General features: G+C 37.2%; 1 protein-coding gene across 5 annotated transcripts in view; it reads left to right on the forward strand.

The window, feature by feature from the left end:
• Positions 1 to 1,354: 1,354 nt before the first annotated feature.
• IMMP2L (inner mitochondrial membrane peptidase subunit 2) overlaps positions 1,355 to 23,640 on the forward strand; it is a 410,793-nt gene continuing 388,507 nt past the window's right edge. For 3 of the 5 annotated variants that reach the window (XM_038153829.1, XM_038153830.1, XM_038153831.1), the window contains exons 1-3: positions 1,355 to 1,480; positions 10,366 to 10,503; positions 17,039 to 17,142. In XM_038153829.1, coding sequence (XP_038009757.1) covers positions 10,369 to 10,503; positions 17,039 to 17,142 — 239 coding nt within the window. In that variant the 5' untranslated portion in view covers positions 1,355 to 1,480; positions 10,366 to 10,368. The remainder of the gene's footprint in view (positions 1,481 to 10,365; positions 10,504 to 17,038; positions 17,143 to 23,640) is intronic. The other 2 variants (XM_038153832.1, XM_038153834.1) reach the window with 1 other exon arrangement.

The raw sequence follows: 23,640 nt of genomic DNA on the forward strand, positions 1-23,640 counted from the left end.
ATTTTCCAAAGTATTTCAGGGAAAAAATGAAAATCAAACACAAAAACCTTGATGTTTTAATAGGAGTCAAATTATAACTGACCAGAAGAAAATCTTTCTGTATGTACCCTTAATTAATGCAGTTAATTTATAGAAATTTCCAGCATTTGGAATTTTACCAACATTTAATATTCAAAAAACACCAAGGAAGATAAAGCCAGACAGATGTTTCACATACTTATCTAATAAAAAATAATTCTCTTACTTCAGCATTGCTAAGCTAATGACCATGTCATGTGTTTGATGTGTGAATGTACATATTACACAAGAACTCCTCTGACCCTACTTAGATATCTGAGGAGTAGATGTCTAAATGCATCACCTTATACCCTGCAATTTCCAGGAAAAAATAAAAAAAGTTAAATGTCCCCCACCTCCCAGGGCAATTTATTACATCTAAAATGCTTATCTAAGACAAGTCAGGTGGCTCGTCCTCCCAGGATATCCACATCTCTCCATTTGTTACAAGAGGAGTGTAGGATGACACATTAAGGCTTTTCACAGAGCTTTCAACAACCAAAGGTGACTGAGGTGAAATCCATTCTCAAAGCTTTGTACTACACACATTTTCCTTACAGCAACACAAATCTGAGAACAGGCATGCACTGGAATGCATTGATCCCGTGACTGGCAGCCATGCTTCCAGAACCACTTTCCATGGTCCTGCTCAGCTTCACACAACCAAGCATTTTAACAGCTGAATGGAAAACAGTTAAACTGTTATTTAGTGGAACAGGCTGTGATATAATGTCATCATAAAATGCTTTGCAGAAGGAAAAATCCTTATTTGTCTCTTGAATTTAAACAAATTTAACAACTAATCACTGAATGAAAACACAAGCCCTAGTGTATCCACCTGCACCAGCCAGGAAAACCCAGCCACCATCCATGAAGCCGGTACAATGCAGCCAGCTCTATATACAGCAAATGTGGCTGACATCGGTCCCGATCACATCTGGTGTGCTCTAGGGGAAGTCATCGGCTGGACAAAAATCCTGCACTTTTGTGTGGATTACACGATATGCAAGGCGTACTTTTGTGTAGGTTACACTATTTGCAAAGAACAGCTTTGTACTGAAATATTAACAACTCCCAATATTATATATGAATATCCAAAGAGATTGTTGTCCAATTGCCAAAAAAATGGCCACCAGAGTATACTCCTTGTATATGAGTACCTATCCTCACTGAAGGAAAACAGCCACTGCAATGCAGCATCCCCTTTTAGGGGACTCAAACTGTAACGACAGGGGCTGAAAAAGGATCAGGCCAAGCACCTCATTCCGTGCAGGGCCTGCCTTGCCCTGTGTGCGGCACCAGGCGATCCCGCCCGGCTGGGCCGGAGGCGCGGCGCAGCGCGGCCGCTCCGGGAGCACCGCGTGCCCCGCGCCTCACGTGACGCGGCCGGCTGCGGCCCGCCCCCCGCGGCACGGAGCAGAGGGTAAGCGCCGGGAGAGGCCGGGAGCCGGGCGGAGCCACGGGTGCCGGGCGGGCTCGGAGAGCCGGGGCGGGGAAGGGGCCGGGGAGCTCGCTGGTGGAGGAGGGAGCGGGGACGGGCGTGAGCAGAGGTGGGGGGGGCTCCAGCTGCGGCGGAAGGGACAGCCGGGACCCTCGCAGCGGGCCCGGCCGCCAGCTCGCGCCCGCAGCCGGTGCCGCCCCCGGCCCGCCCCGGCCCGCCCCGTCCCGTCCCCGGCCGGCGCCTCCCCCGGGGCGGGTCCCGGTGGGGCCGGCGGAAGCGCCGCTCGCGCATGGCTGCCGCCGCTGCTGCTCGCCGCTAGTCGCGAGTGCCGTTCCTCCCTTCTTCGCCCCGCAGATAACCGAGATAGCTATTTCCCGTGGGAGGGGATTGCATTAGACAGGACCGGCCGAGTCAGTAGCGGGAAGCACTGCGGCTCTGTGCGTTCTCCGCCTGGCAGAGGCGGTGCGGCAGGCGGTCGTGCCCTGCTGCCGGTGGAAGGCGGCGTGCTTGGGCGGGGGAATGGACTTGGAACCGACTCCGGGGTTTTGCTGTCGTTCCTTGGCATCATGTGTGCCGCTGGGACCTGTGCTGTGCACTGCGCTTAGTCCTGGACTAAATGCAGTTCTTACTTAACCTATTTTTCTGCTTTATTAAACTTCTATCACATCTTGTATTTGTCCTATGAGGGCTACTGTTAACGGCTGTTCCCCAGTATCCTGATAGAGTGGCTTTCCTGCTACCCTACAACCGGGACATCTCAAAGAGAAATTTTTGTTGTTGTTGTGTTTCTTGTTTGTTTGTTTATAATGATATAACTTGTCCTAAAGTGGCTGCTTTTCCACGTCTGATGCTTGTCCCGCAGTCTGTTCTTAGTTAAATGCTTCTGTGTATAAAGGCTGCAATGCTTGAAGCTGAAGAGATTCAGCCAGTTCCTAGACATGTCTCTCTGGTGTTTGTACTTTTATAAAGGCAAATCTTCTTGGAAGTTGGCAAAAACCTTAGATAGAAAAAGTGCAGCTGGAGAACAAGTAGACTCTAACCTTGTAAAATCTTTTAATTAGCCAGTATTCCATTGCAGAAGTTTTACATTTTTTTATGTATTACCATTCTGTTTCTGTTGAACTGGAATTCATTAAGCACACCAAGATGCTACAATAGGCAGAGCTGCTTTACATATCCCTCTAAATAACTTTCTTGTACCACTAAGTTTTTATTTTATTTTTCTCCCCTGAATGCATATGCCACACATACTTGTTCACTGTTCATCTAGGAAGAAAATTGAAATGGTCAGCAAAATATAGTAGGAAGACAGAACTTCTTGAGGATTTTCAGGTTAAATGAAATAATTCCTCTAGAAAACTTCAGAATTAGGCTTGCTTTTTCCAGTATGCAGCTTTGTAACTGAATACACATGCATTTTGTAAAAAAAAAAAACTTAACATTTTTAACTACTGTATTTGGAAGATTTTCCAGGGGTGTTTAATTTAATTTACTTTTAAAATTACATGTTCTTTTATTTAACTTATATGTTATTACCAAAATAAATTTTCTCCTGGAACTGGTGGTAAATGACTATACACATGGTATAGTAGGGGGTGATATCCAGATCCCTGAAAATAATATTTTAAGCATGCTAGCAATAATTTGAAGATTCAAATATTTCACAGTCACAGTTGTAATTTTGTGGTGAGATCTTTATAAGATGACTAGGGTGCCAGAGATTTCATCTGTTTCTGGAAATCCATATTCTTATGCTGGTTAAGCTGTTTTGCTTATTCTTGGGACCTGAGAACCTTACATGGCAGTTGAAGTTATCAAAAATCCCAGACTCAAAATCAATATGGTGGGGAGTGATGGAGTACACTAGGTCTGCTCTTAAAAACTCCCACAGTGACCTCTAGAGTTCAAGGATAAAAGATGAGTTGTTAAAATAAAGGCAATTATTTTTGAAGGCATCATTTTCTGTATTAGTTTATACATTTAGTTTATCGCTATCACCCAGACAGTAGATAGTAAGTAGTTGGTTCATTAAGTTTTACTGCTGGGTTTCATGGAATGTTCTGTCAAGGAGTCAGTCCCAATTTCCCTGCTTTGAACAAGGATACACAAAGCTGCTTTTACAGTAGTTGAGGGAAAACTAGTTATTTTTGTGAAGTATGCTGAAAATGGAAAATACCTTTCAAATAGTAAAAGAATTTTTTATTCTTTCTCTTGGCAACATATTTTCATACCATAATAAATATTATTTTCAGTCATTATTCTGTCCTCGTGTACGCAGTGCATACTGGCATGCTTTAAAGATTCATAGCTGAGAATAGCATTGTTTCCTCTCTTAATTTGTTTTTGTATTCATTTGACTTTCTGTTAGGCTAGAAGAAACTTCCGTGTTCCATATGAAACTTAGTTCTTTTTAATCCAAAAGCAAAACCTTTTAGAAGAATTTGTTTCTGATGATATTAGTGTCTGAAGCTGAGTGCTGTTATTCCTACTTTTAGGCTGTTCATTGAATGTTATCTGAATACTTAAAGTTATATATTTTGGTGAAAACGGAATATTTTCTTTTTTTGTTGTCTTTGTTTTTGCCTAAATTTGGTTCTGGATAACCACAACTAACATTACAGTTCAATGGTGCTTGAAAGAATCCAGAGAGTTGACTCGATGAATGCACAAATTCATTGACATTCAAAGGTTATGCTTTTGTTTACTGTAAATATAATTTACAAATTATATATATATATGTATATATATAATTTATATATTATATATACAAATTATATATATGTATCAGTAAGTTTCAAAGCAACTCCTCATTTATGCAGTCTACTTGAGAGCAAAACACAGCAGCAGCTGGTAGTTATTTGCATAGGACACTTTAATTTAAACAATTAACTTTGGTTGCAGGCATTGAATCCTTAGGCTGAAAGCAGCACAGAACTTTCAGTTGTAAGAAGCTGAACATGTGTTACATTGCTCTCTTAAGTGAGTTCTAAAAATCGATGTAATTTAGTACTTTCTTTTATCTACAGTATTTATTACTGATCTTTAGTTTCTTTGAAGGTGCAGGAACATGAATAAACCCAAATATTGTAACTTGTGTGTTAGAAGGACTGGTACTCTGCCAGTCGCCTGTGTGCTAGTACTTGGAAGATACTTCATTACATCTGAAGTTTTAAGTGCTGGGAACAAAATCTGATTTGTAACAATTACTAATGTTTTTAACTGTAATTCCTATCCTTGATGCTTGTGTGTATAAAATGGAATCCTGAATAACTTGTCAGAGCTGAGGGATGGCTGGTTACTTGTCATCTTAAGCTAGTTGTTAATTTGGTTGCTGAGAGTAACTTTGATCTACAGCTGTGCTTTCTTCAAGTTTTGCTTATATTTGAAGAGTAAAATGTTCTGTTTGGAAATACAAGATTGTCCATTAGGGTAAAATTTGTGTACTTGAAACACAAAATTAATTTCTAAGAATAAGCAATATGAATTTCTTTCCAGTTACAGGCAACACATCAACTAATCCTTTGTAGATGACATAGATCCCAGTGATGGGATATAGTAATATTATATTAAAAGAAGAATTAGTTCCACTTTAGACTGATTTTTTTCCCCCAGCAATAATTCTGTGACTTATTATGTTGATGATTGTTGTGTTTTAAGCTTTTCTATTTGGTTTGTGAGCTGAAAGCTCATTATGGTTGATCTGGTTTTGTCTGCATCTGGGAACTTCTCTGTATGTTACAGCACTGAGAAGATTAGAAAAATGGATTTTTGTTATTGTTTTTCTTTATTGTGGTATACTGGAAAAAAATTCTACATATTTCACAGGCCTGGGAGCTATTACATGGAAATTGTAATTGCTTGAATCCAAGCAAAGGCATAAGAAAATGGTAGGAAATGGAGTTGAAACTAAAAAAAATCTGCTGCTTTGTATTTGGAACAAGCAAAACATCTGAGTGTCAGAACAAAAAAGACTAATTTAGAGAAAAGAAAAAAGAACAGCAGAGCATAGTGTGCAGTTGCTGAAACTGCAGATTAGGTTATGATTTTCTTCTTCAGTGACACAACAATTGTTTCCATGACCTGAGATATTTCCAAACTCAAAATAGAGGGGTGTTCTTTCATGTCTGTATGCTAGGGGATAGAGAGAGAGTAGTATGATGGAGGAATAGGATGAGTAAAACCTGTGCAGAGTATAAATACATTAATTGAATAGACATGTTACCACTATAGTGGAATGATACCAGGATAGAGTTGGCTTTATTGAATGATACATGAGAGCTTCTTCTGGAACTAGATAGGGTTTTTAAATGAAAACTTCAATGCACTGATCTGTATCGATTATTTTAACCGAAAACGTATGGGCTAGTCTATTTTGATTCTTCTGTGGCATTCGTCACCATCATGTCCAACCCTGTACTTAGATAAATATATGTGAGCTAAATCAGCCTACTAAAAACTCTGCATACTTGTACCCTTACAGTAATCACTGTAATATAAAAGTTATGGAAATGTAAAACTAAAATGGGAAATTAGACTCAGGCTGCATGGCAGTATTTAGCTTTGGCCTTGTATCCTGAAAGATTGTAGAAAAAGAGTGTGTTAAAAAGATCACACAAATTCTTATACTGATCATTATCCTGTTAACCATGGTTGTTAAGCCAGGTATTGCCTCATCTTCAAGTTAGACTGGTCTTAAAACAAAAACTTTTGTCCTCAGTGTTATGTTTTATAGCACACAATAAAATTTGGCTTATTAATGTCTTGTGGAGTTTTTGTTATGAAAGTCTTCTTTATTTTGAAACCATATATCCTGAATTCTAGCATGGTGCCACTGATTTATAGAAAAATGCATATTTTGATTGACAGAGGAGCTGGTTGTTTCAATGGATTCTTGAACCACGTATCACATATTTACTAATTCCTGAACAAGATCAAATGGGTAATTTCACACTAATGTAGCAGTCTTGGTGGGGTAGTTGCTTTGCATATAGGTTGTAATTCCTGTTCCCTCACGTCTTCTTGTAGAAGCCCATCAGGGGCCATTCTATTTCCTTTGTGGATGACTGCTAATGCCTTGTTTTTACAGCTATTTTTCCTATCATACTTCTGTGGGTAATTTTTAAGTACCTAGGTTTGCAAATATATTGTAACCTGGGGCTTTCTGAATTACTTGATGATTTTCTGCAGGCTGTGTGATAAACAGTGTCTTCTAATGTGCAGGCAAGTGTAAGAAAAAATAAACATTTTATACATAGAGAGCTATCTAAATAGCATCTCTGCTCCATATGTTGTAGTACCCACGAGAGGCTCATTATAATCCCTGGACCTTTTGTGCACCAAATACTTCAGTCCGGATAATGCTGTGCTCCATCTGCCTTAATCTCTGAGCTGCACAATGTGAAATTCTTAATGCTTCGACCTGCTATGCTAGCATTTTTGATCTTGGATTTTTCTTGTCTGTGTTTCTGTTTCAAACAAGTTTTCAAGGTTGTTGGTTTGAAGTTTGTCAGTTCTACTGAGTTGTTCTGTGGGTTTGTTTCCCCTAAACCAACTGTAATTTACAGGTGCTAAAAAGCATATGCATCTCTAAAATATTTTATTCTGTTTTTTATTGTATTTTGTTTTGTTTCTTCTTTTTTTCCCCGTATCTTCTAAGTGTTGAAATTTGTTGATCTTACTCAAGGTGTCAAATTGGTCAGAGATCCAGAAATATATGTTAGGGAAATTATTTTTTTTCAGCAAACAATACTTGGCTTGCCTCACTGACATGCATTTAAACCTGTTATCATAAACCAGGCACTGTATTGTATTTCAGAATTTCACTCCAGAAATATGGTGATTTTAAAATCTACAGATGTTTTAGAAATCTCTAAGAGCAGAATATTATCTTCAGGAATGATGGCTATCTTATATTTTCTTTTTTTAAAAAAAACTCCAACAGAATTTTTTCTTTTAATGGCCATTTTTGTGTCTACCCTTTACCGCCCTAAATTCTCGCTTGTGACTGCAGTAAATGCTTACCATTACTTTTCCCCCTTCTTTTCCCCTATGACTATCAAAGTTTAAGAAAAGATAACACTGAACATTTTAATCCAGCAGTATTCATCAGTTGAGGATTACCCATTCACATATCCAGTTACTGGTAGAAGGTAATGCTGCAAACTGCCTTTCTGCTGCCTGTGTTCCAGCCTGTGGCAGTGCAACACAACTTGAAGCCCCTTGTATGGAAAGAGTGAGGAGAAACTTCCCATTTACTGGCAGTTGGGAGGTGAACTATTTTGTCTACAGTTGTATGGGAACTCTGCATGTGCATTTACTCATTTGTGCTTTTTCGAGGGGAAAGTTTATGAAGCAGACCTGGCAAAAATGTGTGCACTGTTAAGTCAGATACTGACATGAAGCAACCTAGCTATGTGTTGAAAATGTTTTGCTATATGAAAGGACTTAAGGTTATAGATGGATTGTTTTTAAATAGTTCTTCTCAAATTGTTTGAGATGTGTGTGCAAATGTTTGCTGTCTTTTGGGAAGAAAGGCTTCTGCTGAGCGGCTCAGTTTGTGTTATGGGGAAAAGCTGTCCTTTGCTGTGGGAGGTGGGGAACAAGGAAAACTTCAGAATGCAGCTCATCATTATAAATGAAGGACTCATCATTTTGGCATACAAGGAAGATGAAGCCAGTGGTTTGATCCATTACCAAGAGGAGAACAGAAAATTCAGGACAAGTAGAGAAGTCCTTGAGCGCATAAGCTGGTGTTGGTTTTGGTGGCTTTGCAAATTGATTGCTTGGAGGGGTGCTGCTGGTGCTTTTCCCCTCATGTTTTTTTATATTGTGCCATGTAATACTACATGTGTTCAAACCCACAAAAGTAAGACTTTAATTCCAAGTGTTGTCCACAGCTGCTTAATACTGCTGGTGTTGCCTTGTCCAAGTGGTGTACTGAGAATGAAGCATTTTGTCTTGGCAGTTTTAACCTGACTGCTAGATTCTCCGTCACTATTAATTAGCTTGTAGTTCTAGGAAGCATATGGTTGGTCTCCTGTGGATTGTCGTACCAATTACTTCTCTTCAGGTTCTGGATTTTTCTGTAGATACTAGCGTGGGGCTTCTGCACAAAGTTTATAACAATATCTGCCCATGGATTCAGTAGACAGAATGTGATGAATATTCACGTTTCATTATTGTTGTGGTGTGTTGTTTGGTTTTATGTATTGTTCATGTTCACCATGGTATGTTCTGTATTCCCCCTGCTGTTTTGGTTCTGCCCTGGTTCTCCCTTCCCGCCCAGAGACGTGTCAATCCCCCCATCTCCTCCCCGTTATTGTCCATTTTTGGTAAGTCACTCCCTTGATCCCTCCCTGGCTCCCTGTCCATCACTCGGCAGCCTCTCCCTTTCTTCTGGAACCTTCTGACCTTGCCGTCAAGTGATTGGTTCAGGAGTCAGGGTCCCTCCTCCCGGTTGACCCCATTGGTCCGTCCCCATGTCAGTCCCTCCCTTTTCCACACCCCCTGCTTTCCAATTGGCTCTCATGTCAGCTCCGCCCCAGTTCTCCTTCCCCTTTATAAACCCCTGCACTCCGTGTCTCTCGGCTTCGTCTGGTTGGCTCCCCTGGAGTTTGTTGGATGTGAGCTCTGCTCCTAGACAGAGTTGCCCTCTTTATTTTCTTGCTGCTGCTGCCGCTGATTGCTGTTCCAGCCAGGCGCCCTCTGGATACCACCGCGTTTCTGGAGAGTGCCCCCTGGTGCTGGCTGTGTTGGAGCTAGCCGCCGCCAATCCTGCTCCTCCGGCTAGGAGCAGAAGGACACAGCGCAGCATGTTATTAATGAAAAAGATGTATGACTCTGTGGAATTTTAAGATAAGTGAAGTTTCATTTCTGAATTTTTAAAAACTATTCTTAAATCAGCCATATGGTGATATTTGTGTTAGACAATGTTTTGCTGGTCTAGGTTACTCTATAGAACATGGTGAATATATTTGAATGTAAGGTCTCGAAATGTTGTGTAAATTAGGCTTGCATCTATGCAGCAGTACGTGGATATTCAGCTTGCTTTTTGGACGTATGACTAATACAAACAAACAGGTGATGTTTCATTGCACTTTGTAGGTATTTTCCAAGCATGTTCAGGGCTAAATGAAGGAGATGAGAGATAGTATAATACATGGAGTTGGAGTGGAGTCATCCCATGTGTCATTATGTAGCTGCCTAGTCTGCCAGCATGCTTTTAACTTTATGATGGAATGGTGAACAAGGAGTCATCATATTACGGTGTGTCCGTATGATACGTGTGACAATTTGAATTGATTTTATGTTTGCAGTTACCACCAGTGTTGAAATGACGTATTTGTGCATTTTCATTTGTGAAAATACTTAATAAAGAAAAGGTGATGTGTTGCAAATAGCTTTCATTTGCTTAGCACAGTCTGCCTTTGGGGGTGAAAAATGAGTAAATACCAGTGTGTGGAGAGAAAATTATTTGCATTGCTCCTTTTTTTCCAATATGCATTATTAAATTTTGTCTGCTTGCATCACCTTGCTTCTTGCTTACCTGCCACCTCAAATAATTTTTATCAAGTACTTCTGCTAGCACAGGATCATGAGAAATGTTCAAGTTAGCTAAAGGATAAATGTGAAGTATCAAGCTGTATTCTGTAGATCAGACATTTAAAATCTGATGAAGATTTCTGGTTTGTTGGTTTGGATTTTTTTCCATTCTCGTGTGCGCATTCTTTTTTTTTTTCACTCTGAATATTGTGAACCTCTAACAGATAATAAATTTATTCTTAATTATTCTGTGTTGAATTGCTACATGTTGATGTTACTTCACATTTTTTCTATAATGACTTTTTTCTTTCCTTCATGTTTTTCAGATTATGGCACAGGCTCAGGGTTTGGGGAGGAGATACATTAGAGCCTTTTTTAAAGGTTTCTTTGTTGCCGTTCCTGTAACTGTGACTTTTCTGGATAGAGTTGCCTGTGTCGCAAGGGTGGAAGGAGCATCAATGCAGGTAATGCTGGAAATATCTTTTGTCTGTCAGGAAATTAAAAGGTGGCTCTCCACTAATAATAGCAAGGTGAAAAAAATCTTTTTCTCAGTTGTTATTAGATGACATTCTAGTATGGAATAGTTTAATTTCAACTTTGTTAAATATTTTGTGATGTGAAAGAAAAGATTTTGAGAACAAAACTTCACAAAATTCTGTGTCAGTAAAAAGAAAATATATGGAGAAATAGTGATAGATTGTTTTGATATCTTTCTAGGCATTTAGAAATATTTGGAGCAATTATTAATTTTTAGTAGCTACATTATTGTAACTATGGTGAAACTGTTTCTTGCTGTGCTTGTTCTTACTATTGAACATATGTGGCACAATTGCAGGGAAGAACACTGAAAGTGGCATGAACCTACTATCATTGCTTATGTTTATTAGGAAACAGGTATCAGTTCGCTGTTTTTACTTTGATTATATTGAATGCTTATACAGCATAAATAAATAAATATAAATAGAATGTAACATTTAGATGTGAATTAAATACTCATGAATACTATTTTTTTCACAATTTATTTGGTGTTGAAAAAGCTATATTTTAATGTAGACAGAAAATTTCCATGTTCTTACTTTGCATTTTAAATCATATGCACTGCACATTGGTATGCATCACCACTGATAACTATGATGTATTTGGTTCCAATGTTGCAATGTTCCAATTAGTAGAGAGTAAGGATTTGATTTTTGGATGTCAAGCTCTCTTTTCTGATTGTCTTAATAAGAACCTTGAAGAGAGATTTCACAGCAATCAAGACCAGCTGCTGGTGTTTGAATTATGCAGAATTTACGCATGGGCTAGAAAACTTAGACTTGATCCTGCCCTTGGCTGATTTATGTTTAATGTTCTAAAAAGCATGTAGTGGGGAGGAGGGAATGGCAAGGTGGCATTGTGTCTTTTGTGGCAGTCTGTAATCTGATGTTTAAACTGTGTCAAGAAGCCTCAGCAGGCAGCTCTCACATCAAGAACAGAGATGAAAATAAAATCGTGTTACTCTAGTAATTCTACAATCCAAGCCCAAAAGCTAGGTGTAACAAGTTATTATTGACCTTTTCACTGATGTTTTTCTGAATATTGTTGATGACCAGTGAAAGTGAGGACAATCTGAGGGCTTGCAGTTGCAGAGCCAGAAATTAGCACTAAAAAGGAGAGGAAGGGAAAACTGTGAAAAAATCTGTTTTGTTATCTTTTTACTATCTTCAGGCAGGAGGACTTCAAATATATAGCACAGCATCTGGAGATGTACAAAATTAGCCAGATGAGTACAACTCCTCTGTTTTCCATCTTCCCATTTTTTACCTCTGTGGCAGGTCTAGTGCCACATGAAATGTTTTAAGATGCACATTCAGGTTGGATTTTCCGGTTTTGACTTTCTGCCTTTGTTTGTTTCTGTTTTTTTGTTTTTTTGTTGTTGTTTTTTTTTTTTTTTTTTTGCTATTGATGGATGTGACCTGAGCATTTAAATTTTGAGGTATTGGTTTTTTTAGCACACCACATTGCCATTTATTGTTTGATCTTTTTCTGCCTCTGCTGTAGTGTTCTGTTTGACATCCATTATTGCTCAATAGTTTTGCTTCAGTGGCTGGAAAGAAATTTCTTAGATTTCCCCCTCCACAAGTCTGTTGTGCCCCTCTGGTTAGTACCTCAGTTTTATGTTTTCTTTGAAGTCAGTTCCAAATGTTTGAGAGTGCTCTGGTATTGCTTTGGAGTGTTGCTTTGCTACTCACTTGAAGAGCACATAGTTGACTGTGGTTTATCCATGGAAGATTTGAAGAACACTACAGTCATTTGCTTAGATTTATTCAACCTGACAAAGGGAAAGCAATATATATTCACTGGTTGTTAAAATTGAAGCATTTCCCTTGCTGTATCTGTTAACTAAACTTTGCCTCTGTTGATTAAAAAATGGGTAGCCTGACAGCTGACATTTATAATTTTGACACCTCAGTGTTTGTAAAACTCTCTGGTTTTATTTTGAAACAGAACTGAAACAGAGGTTTGTTTTAAACTTCTATGCATATGGCCATTTTTCAGATTGAAAAAAAAAAATCCCAGTGTTTTTAATAAGATACTAATTTCCTTGCCAAGATTTATTAGACATCTAAGCAAGTCTGACAGGGACACAATTATAAGGAATATATCCCTCTCTTTAAGAGTAGCTTGAGGGGGTACTGGTCATGTTGCAATTCTGTCTGTTAACTGTGTTCTTTGGAGAGTGATCTATGTCAAATATATCTTAAAGCCATAAGTATGAGGAAGACTGAGGTTCAGTCAGTTTGAAGTCAGATTCTATCCTTCGATCACATGCTTCCAGTGATACCTTATTGTCTCAATTTGATATCATGATAAGATTCCCAAGAATCTGTTTGTAATAGACCTCTAAAATGTCTAGCTGGCTTTGTGTACTCATAATTCTGACTCCTCATGAGCCTGAAATTAGAAGTTTTTACAAGAAGCAAGAAATAAATTTCTCTGTGTCATGCTTGCTCTCCTACTCTTGTTCTCTGCTGTGCGCTTTCTCTCCCCCCCAGAACTTTAGTTCTGAACCAGCCTTACTGCTGCTTTATAGTTACTGATGATGGGAACACTTTTTGACACCCTGGCAAGTATATGAATTAAGCTTCTAATGAAAATAAAAATTTTCTGACCCAACCAATTAAGACAGACTTCATGCATTGTATTATCTCCAGCTGATTTTGTATTTTTCAGTGCTTTCATCTACCTGTCGTAATTTCACTTGTGCTGACTTCCATGCATATGCATATTAACTCTAACCTATAAGGAATAACTGTGAGTTATTGCAGTTTATAATTTTAACAGTTTTAATAGTTTCATTACTTTCTCTTTTATTTCCAAATTTGCTGGGTTTTTTTAATCACCACAAGGTAGTTTTGTTGCTTAGGATTTTAGATTGATGTGCTCATCTAGCATTCTACTAATAGTGTGTTTCTAGTGAGTTATAATCTGTTTACAACATTAAGTGTAAGTCAAAAAAATAACTGGTAGTAAGACTTCTTAATTGACTGTTGCGAATTTTTTTTTGTGTGACTTCTTGTAGTGTCTTTAAAATGTTTGTTGTCATAGGGACACATTGATATACGTTATTTTTTTATTGAGTTTCACTGATTGTCCAGTATTACAGACTCTTCATACATAAAGATGTGGAAAAGGAACCCCTCATGGATAAATAAATTTGTAAATTCATTGCATCAAATGGACTGTTTTCAAGTGGGATAGAGAATGACAGCATATGTGCAGATTTATGTGTGAGTTCTATTGCAAACAGTTCAATACCAAGGATTATAGGAAGTGGCCTGAGCAGTGATCTCTGATGAAGCACTCATGTTTCTGCAGCAAACATTATTGAATGTTTTATTCCATTATGCATAATAGCAGTTGTAATTATTCTGTGGCAGTTTCTCCTAACTTTATTATTAGGATTACTGTACCTAAGCCTGTAATCTCATGTGAATATTCTTTGTGTTCCCCAAGCTACAAGCAAATAAGTTGTGACCTTCACTAGCAGCATAACAACTATCAATTTAATCATTATTTATAGCAAAAGGGCATGTTTTCACCCTCCTACTTATGGAACCTCATGTCCTATGAGGCTTCATCATATGGCTGGGGATCTCAATTTGCATGCTTTTAGCATTAGATTAGTTAGTAATTAGAAAGAGTAATGTTTTGTGGCTTCTGCACCACAGTTTGAATTAAGACCTTTGTGCCTTATTTGTAGCAAGCTTTTATGTCAAAAACTTGAGTAAAGAAGTTATAATGCTTCAGACTGGAAGGAAGAATTCTCTGTGTCATTTTGTTTCTTATGAAAAGCCCTTGTTACCCTATTTGTTGACTCCTTTTGCAGAAGCTGTATTTTGATTTTACTAGACCTGAAGCCTTACTACTAGTTAAAATATCATGAGGAATGAGTTGCATTGTTTCTATACTTGTTTGTTGTGGAATCTCAATTAGTGTCATTTACAATAGAGGAAGGCCTGCTGAAGTATGTAGCCTTTTATTTTTTTAATAGACAACAGTGATGATGTAAATGAATAGTTATCTCCTAGTTTTCCTTCAGTTTCCTTTAACAAAGTAGTATTATTGTCTGCACGTTTGTCAGGTTTTTCTTGTGAGAGAGAGGAAAAAAGCCTACACCGTATTTTTCTCAAAAACAATTCTACTGTATAATGAGCTGAATATCCACTCTGTATGTCAAAATGAGGTCAGGTATTGTTAAAAATGCATTTAAAGTGCTTTAAGTTAAAAAAGCTTATACACTATGTAAATGTAAAGTCTAAGGTATTGCCTTTGTTTAAATGCAGAAAAAAATAGGAGTCAACTGGGATTGTGCAACTAGGGCGGTACTGTAACTACCTGGTGTATTTCTCTGTAAGATGTAGTTGATGTAAGTTTATGTGATACAAGAAGTTTGTGAAGATTTATTTAGGTATATTCAGAGTAACAGCTGTGAGGTACCTTATCTTTTGGAGCAATGGTTTTAAGGTTTCTATTAAAGGTTTCATCCTCCTCTTTTGGCTTTTTAAGGCAGATTCCTTTGAGTACTAAAGAGTTTACTTTGTGAGAATGTGTCATATGTATGATTCCTGCTTTGTAAGATTGGCCTCTGCCTTATACTTAGTAGTGTTGAAAGCTTCTGGCCCCTATGTGTCTGCATTTGGCAAAGTGAGTATGACTGATTTGTTTGTGAGTTTGTATGTAAGTCACTTGTATGTAAATATTTGATCCTTCAGTGGAAAATGCTGTAAAGGTGATAAATAAAAACCAGGAGCTAATTAGCAGTTATTTTATTAGTAGTTTTTAATCAAGATTTCTAGAATTATTTATCTGGTTCTTGCAGTGCATTGAGTCTAGTAAATAAAACAGCAATGAGTATTAATATAGTTATCACTTGGATTCAGACCATATCTCTATGGATGTTAAAGTGATCTGCTTTGGATCCCCTGATTTGCCTTACTGGAAATTTGCCTGTAGCCCAATATGTAACCAGCCTCGTTTGCTCTTTAACTAAACATGTGATATTGTGTCCCTCCCCCTCTCCCTACCATGTTTATTCTTTTGACCTAGCTTGTTGCTTACTGTTCATTTAATTACACCTACTAAGGACCCTGCCACATGACTTCCTCTTGCACCTTGAAAAACTAATTTTTCACAATCCCACTTGAAGTATGTCTTTTTCAACCAATCTATTTAGCAATGATGAATGAAGAAACTGCAATAAAGAGAAATTGCTTTTGAAGTTAAAAATAAATACTAAATAACCATTTTATTTGAGAGCAGTTTACTGAATAACGATAGAATGAAATTTGACACTGTGCAATTACTAGGGTTGAGAAGAGTTAAGTTCAGTTCTCCTGTTGGTTTACTCATCAAAGCTAATGTCAGTTTTAGAGGGGACTATCAGCAGTTGAAGTCCAGTGGTTTATGTGGTGGTTCAAGTTATGCTATAAGTGCCTTTTCTACAAAAACAACAACAGCAACAACAACAAAATTTTTAGCTAATATTGCAGTTACCATACAAAGGAGGGGTAGCTTACTTTCAACACTATGTGCTTTATTGCATATATCACCTAACTCTAGAATACACATTAGCAATTATCTCTTGGCCAACTTGGGAGATACTGTAATTTTGTTTGAAGGCCCTAAAAAGCTTTCTGAGAAATAAACTATTAGAAATCTTCAGTCTGGAATACTCTTAAATAATTTCTGTCTGGTAAAAGGAGTCTCTGTTTTAAAGTAAGCCTTGCAAAAATGAATAAAGTGATGGGCTTCTTCCTCTGCCCTTTCCCAAGAGTTAACTCAGAGGCAGCATTGATCAGGTACCCTAGTTTTGTATCATATCACACAAAATAATTTTGGGGGATTTGATATACCTCCTAATTATGCATTAATTAATTGGTTATTTTGATTCATGCCCTTTTGTGTCCTGTTGTGGAAGCCCACATTTATTGTCAGTGTTGGTGTGTGCTGTAGGTCTAGGGCTTGTTTTTCCCCTTTGCAAAGGATGCTGAGATTAGTATTGCTACAAGTACATATTTCATTTTTATTGCATGATGCTTTTATAAATAGTAAGATGCCTGCAAAAAGCTTGTTTGTTTTTTTTTTCCTTGGGAATTAGTGTACTTGGTTCTCCTTTGATTTTAATATTAAATGATAAGGAGTAACAGCAATCCCTTCTTTTCATCAGGTTTGCCATAAGTATGTAGCCTATGTAATCTGATTTGCATACAGTAGTGCATTGAAAGATATGAACTAGAGTTTGTCATAAATTAATAATATTTAATGTGTCATTTAATAAAGAAGTGTATTTCAAATGTATTTCCTATATACAACAGATTCTTGGCCTCTTACAATAAGTGGGTATGTTTTTAACCAGTTTTAATGGGTTTCACCTGTTGATGGAAGGATAATTAGGGGGAAGATTGATAAAGGAAATGTAGATCTAAATGTAGATCTGTTTTTCTCCCCTTCTCTCAGCCTTCTTTGAATCCTGGGGGAAGACAAGCATCTGATGTAGTACTCTTGAACCACTGGAGCATTAGAAATTACGATGTACAACGAGGGGACATTGTGTCACTTGTGTAAGTAATTTTGCATATATTTCAATACATGCTTATGTAGATGTTGAACTATGGGTGTTTTGTCGACAATAATGTAGCTATATACATGGGCAAGGAACCATTTTAAATAATGCATTATTGTTACTTCTATTGTCTGTATTCAAAGCTCAGATGTTCAAAGAATGCATTACCAGGTTTTTACTTGAAAGGAATGGAATGCAGGCTATCATGTGATACAGTGTGTATGTGTACCAAAACTGCCAAGAATAAAGAGTTGTGAGATAGAAAATAGATAAAACATTGTGTGGCCTAAAGGAGTATAGTTTTGAGTTGCTTGGTTATGTACTTATGAGGAAAATTTTCCTTATCGACTGGTACTGTATGTTTTTCTTCCTGGTGAAATATGTCTACTGAATAAAATTTTAGATAAGATCTCAAGGATTCAACCACCTCCATAAAGGACAAATGGAGCAAAATATAGAATTCTACATTTAAAATTGGGAAGTCTCTGTATCAAGCCAAAAGGTGGCAGTGTTTCATTGTTCAAAATACTCAAAACTAACAGAGGACAGAAACTCCATTTCAGCCTTAATATAATATAGAAATAGAATGTCAAAGTGCTCGTAACTGACGCAGGGATATAATACATACTCATATGCTTGGAGAGTTTAAGCTTAAGGTTTTAGTTTTGTAAGTAAAATGCACAATATGTAAATTGTAACAAAAATGTCTTTGGAAGCCATATTATCTAACTCACTTTTTGTCATATATCTTTTTTAATTGTCCCATTTTTTTGCCTTCCTCTTTACTGTAGTGCTAATTTGTTAGACAATTTTCTTCTTTTGCTAGCCATTAAAATTTGCACTGTGATCTGTCTCATTTTCTGTCATGTAAAATTTTCCGTAAATAGTCTAGTTACAGATATGACTTTATTCATAATTGCTACAGATAATATTGCAAAAGGGCTTCAATTTCAGGTCACTTAATGAGTGCTATAAAATGTGATTCTGCCTGTGTGTGCATCCTTCTGCCCAAGTCATGCTCTAGTGATTGTTTAAAAGAGTATAGTAATTAATAATTAGTAATTAATAGACTAGTAGTAGATTAGTAACTAATACACTGAACAGAAAATGAGCACGTTGTCTGATCAGTAAACAAAATTAATATTCTTTCTTATTATACCCCTTGAACGTTTGTGATTCTGTCTGAGCCATCTGACTTGGTTATTTTCACTTTGCTGTATGTTTGAGCAGGATAACTAGTATTTTAGATGCTGTGGAGGTTTTTGTATGTTTGGAAACTTTTCCCACATCTTTTATGTAGACCCACATAGAAGAAGTTGTATTTATGCACTGCATGGAAGCTTTTCTTAGTCTTTGGGAAGTTCACTGGATAATCAGATCAGAGTATTCCCAAAGCACTTTAAGATCAATACAAAGGAAGTTAAACAATGTAAAAATAATTTATTGGATAGTTTTAGTATAAAATATCATTCAATTTTTACATTTTCAGTAACAACTTTTAAGTGCCTCATGATGCGGGTTTGTTAGAAGCAGTTTTGGCCTGCTTCTTTATTGTATTGTTAAGTTTTTAACTGTGTGGCAAAGTCTTGCAGATATAGTATCTGGATGTGATTTTGTACTTGTCAGTTTGAGAATTTTCCTATACAATGCTTCTGTTGTGTAAATGGGTTAATACTTTTATCTTTTTCATTTTGATTGTTGACTTATGATTTCTATAACTCACATATATGCGTGAATGTTACTTGCTGGTCCTCAGGTCCTGATTTAGGTAAGGCATGAACAGGGAAGGCCGATGTCCCATCGGGTGCTACTTTACTGATCCTCTCAGAAATTCAGTTGAGAAAGTATTGTTGTGACTGAGATAGGCAAATGGGTGTGTACACCTTTTTTTTTTTATCCTTGTTGGCTGCTTTACATTTGTCCACTGTCTCCTCTTTGCCAAGTTGGAGCAGAAGATATTTTAGGGGTTCTGGAAGGGTGGTCATTTGTAAAACAAGAGCTGAGGAAGAATATTTCTTCATGGCAGCATGACCAGGGTCATTCAAACTCATCTCTTTGCTCCAAGTTTTGGCTGTTGACCTTCTACTTAAAACGTACTTTGCTAGCTGGGATTTTAACAATCCCTTTAGGAATTGAAACAGCAGCCATCCAGAATGACATGGCATCTCTGATGGTATGAACAGAGCGAAGAGGTGAGTCAGTCTTGGTGGTTCTGGATGCCCCAGAGGAGAATCAGTGAGCCTGTAGTCATGATTCTGATACTGCTTGCAGATCTAAAGGTTTTTCCTCTAGTGTCCAATCTAGTTCTTGATAAACATATATATACACATATACATATATATATTTATTTTATGACTGATTACAAATGAACACCCAAGTGCTCAAGTACTTGGTGGTGTTTATACATAGTAAAGATACTCAATGAAGACTGCTTGTCTCGCTGTGATCTTGGTCTCTGTATCTGATGTAGGTGAACCACTCATCTCAATCATAGATGTGAAATTAGCCACTGTATGCACACATGTGCATTTACCTTGTTTTTGACGAAATATTTAAAATAGCATTAGCCTTTAAAAATATTAATTTAGAGTCTGGTAAAACCAATGGAGATAATAAGTTGGTAGCAAAAAATTCTTTCTTCATTTGCAGTTTGGTGTTTTATAGATGGTTATATCTTACCTCAGCCTTTAGAATATTTTTTCCCTTTAGTTTGAACTCATTTTTATTGATAGCAGAATTAGGAGAGCTCAATGTTACACGCTATAACTTTTGAACTCACACTTTTAGGTTGATTCAGAAGGGAGCAAAATGTTACCGTTCTTGACTTGATCACTTGCTCGATGCCTAATTTAGGTACTGCTGTGTTACCGGGACTTAATACACTGAAAATCAAAAGAGGAATAATTTTTAAATAAGTGAAGTAATTTCAGTTATTCTGTGTTCCAGAATACTATCTTTCTATCTCTTAAATGGATTTTAAAAAATTTAAAAATGTGTTATATTTTTAGTTTGGAAAATGCATTTTTTTGTCTTCAAAGAGGAAAAATAGTCATGTAGCACAGGATGTCATCTTTCAAAGACAAATGCTTGTTTTGGCCAGGCACATCTTGATTTTTCAGTAACTTTTGTGTTGAAACAGGCATCTATTTTGTAAGAGCTTAGTTGAGGTAGATCTCAACAGTTGTGTAGAACTTTATTAGGTATTGCAGAATGAGTTACAAGATGTGTCGTGTTCCCTCAGCTGGTTTCACTCTGTAAAGTTGGAGTGCCAGCAGCATTGTAGCTGGAGCTGTATGTGTCACAGTGGGGGTTGTACAGTTCCCTGGGAATGCATGCTGCAGCTGCACTTCCCAGCACTTACAGAGATAGTGCTCTTCTGCTGCAGATTAAGGGATATTTTTGCCAACATTACTTGCATGTAATTTGTTTTTTACTGTTTACAAATGCAGACATCATTATAATAAGATGTTGCCCAAAGAGTGATTTCTTGGTCTGGAATTCATTTTGGTTGCCTTTATGGAAACCCTCCTGTCCTGATTTATACAATCACACTGTCTTTTTATTCCAAAATTCCTGTCTTAATGTTGAAAAAAGTTGGTGCTTAAATTTTCAAATGATGATAAGTTAAAGTTCTAAATATTCACAGACACTAATTTTAACCTTGAGGTCAAAAATTAGAGGTTAGTTTAAAGGTTGTGCTGTGTCTGTAACAAAGAGAACACCTACTCCAATATTTGTCTGACGGCAAGAACTTATTTGCTGGATAGGTTGCCAGGTGTCCCTCCATTGCTAATTTAGAATGTGTTCTTATGTGTGAAATAAAAATAGCTATGCTAAATTAATCTGAGGGAGAAAAAAAGGGAACCATGCTGTTTGTTCTGTACATCCTGAATGGTAACATGCTTTTAAAAGTATGAACTATAATAGCTAAATGGGCAGTATGTTTAAAAACATGTTTTAAAAGGTCACCTATAAAAATAAGGAAATAAGTGTTGTATATTTTGTCAGCTTCTTTTGATTTCTCATATAGGAGCATAATTGCTTTAAATACAAACCCAACTTTCTACACAGAAAATTCTTAGACATTAAAAAAACCCCAAATCATACTTCCTGTCCTTCTTATCCTTATGAGGGATATTGAGTGGCTTCTGTCACTTCTTCATCTGAGTCTAAGATTATAGTCAGACCTTTCAGTAAACTCCTTTATTTTGGGAAAACTGATGAGCATTTATATGAGCTTTATCTTCAAAAAAATCCTGTGCAGATCATCATTCTGGAGGAAGAATCAAAGTACTGCATTTGAGGTTGTTTCTACCGCTGTGTCCTTCACTGACATCTGTTCAGAAATGAGAACTGGAAAAGATAATTGCGGTGATGTTTTTATGTGATGGTTCAACAAGTTTCAGCCTTTACAACCAAATCTGAATAATGCAATTTTTGAAGGAATGTAGTCTTGTTTAGCTGATGAAAACAAAAGAGTTCTCAAATGGTGCAAACTGAATATGTGCTATTCATAGACGATCACTAATTGGAATTTCATTATTGAGACTTGCTTAGTAAAATAAATATCAGTAAGAAGGTACTTACTGAAGGAATTTGAATTGCTTACTGCCTTGAATTTGAATTAGTTGTAATTATGAAAAGATTTTTTACTAAATTCTGATAAATGTAAGGTGAATGGATATGTAATGGTTCTTGCATTACATTTAAGGAAGCTTCTTTCTGACTAAAATACTGGACAACCTTTTACAAACACCTCTGCTTGGCCTTCTTAAGTCTTCCAATTTCTGTTCTATTTTTGTTTGTACTTAGGTCTCTGTACCAAGTCATCTGTCTTCTGGCAGGTAGGACACTGTAAAGGAGGTTGTGCTGACACAGAAGCTAAATAATCACTTTAGTTTCTGTGCCTCAGTGACCTCAGAAAATCTTTTCCTATTCTGTTCTTTTAGCTGAGGAAAAAAAAAAAACCCAAATAAAACCTCTCATGTCTTTTCTTGATAAAAATCAAATATGTAGTTCTACTTTTACTGTCTGTGTTATGATCTGTTCTTAGTGTGGGTATCATACTATATATAAGTGTGTTAATACTGTCGGTGGAAGAAAGCCTTGCGTCTTCTATTTATAAAGTAAAATCCTTTTTCTAAGGAAACTTTTCAGATACTGTACATGGTCCTTGGTTGTATTATGAAGTGCTCAGGAGGGGTTTAATAGGCAGTGATTGCATTACTGTGGAAAATGAGCAGTTGTGGAGGAAAGAAGCTGTTGCAGTTAAAGGTATGGTTGTTGGACTTAAAGTCTGTGGATATGACTGGGAAGTTGACAAGACTAGATTGCAAGAATCACAGATGGAAAGAATTTGGCTAGACTCTTTAGGCCAAGAAGTCACATAAATGAATGCTGTAGCTTACAGATTGTTTAGTGATTTAATTGAAAGTTGGAGATTTAAAAATAACAATATTTATTTTTAAAAAGGTATTGATGGGGAAGTCAGATGGCCTTTGCTGTTTGTGAAAGAGGTGTTGATTGATTGAGAAGACTACTATAGTATTGTAAGTGGTGCTGTGCAAACTTCATATTCTGGTTGATTTTGATTTTATTGGACTTTCTATTGAATTAAGTATCTTGCTGTTGAATTAAGAAACAAATTGTTGCTTGCTGAACATTTATTAGAGTATCTATTAGAATACTTTATTGGAAGTTTACAAAATCCACTTCATTGATTACCCAGTTGTTTTAGGTTTTGGGTTTGGTTTCTTTGTTAGTTTGTTTTAGGTTTTCCTGCATATAATATAGTCTGTGTTTAATTTAAAATGCAGCATTCAGAGACTTGACAAAAATAACTAAAGTCAGATGCACAGTCTGTGGTATTGTCCTGGTTTGAAAAATACAGGTGTCTGCTAAGGAAGGCAGGAGCCTCCCCTGAAATGGAAAATGTAAACTCCCTCCCTCTGAATTGTTATAATTTTGAAATTAAGTGGGCTCTCAGGTAAAGATATGGGAGCAGGAATAACAGTTCTTTATTAAGGAAGAAAATTAAAAAAACCCCTCCAAAACAATGCAGTAATACAAAACAACACTGACAAGTCAGAATATGACCTGTGGGTCAGGTTGTTGGGGGCTGCAGCCCTCCTGGAGTGACAGGTGTGGTTCTGTTGAAACAATGATCCTGTAGAAGGGTGTAGTCATTCTCTGAAGATCCAGTGGTGATGTAGATGGGCCTGGGTTTCCTCTAGGGATCCAGTGGGAAAAGGTTGCTTCTCTGGGAATCCAGTGGAAAAGGCTGGCTGTGGTCTTCCAAATCTCTGATTATATGCAGTTAGGAATGCTTGGCTCCTCCCTCTGGGCAGAGCATCTCACAATGGGATAATATAATTTTATCAGCCATGCAGTGACACTCAATGGCCCATTAACAGAAGGCATCTCCCCAGGTGGAGGATTGGTTGTGGAAGAGAGAAAGAAAACTGCCCACTTAGCAGAAGATAACTGTCCCTTCAGA

The sequence above is a fragment of the Motacilla alba genome, chromosome 1A (genome assembly GCF_015832195.1).
Source record: "Motacilla alba alba isolate MOTALB_02 chromosome 1A, Motacilla_alba_V1.0_pri, whole genome shotgun sequence".
Classification (NCBI taxonomy): Eukaryota; Metazoa; Chordata; class Aves; order Passeriformes; family Motacillidae; genus Motacilla; species Motacilla alba.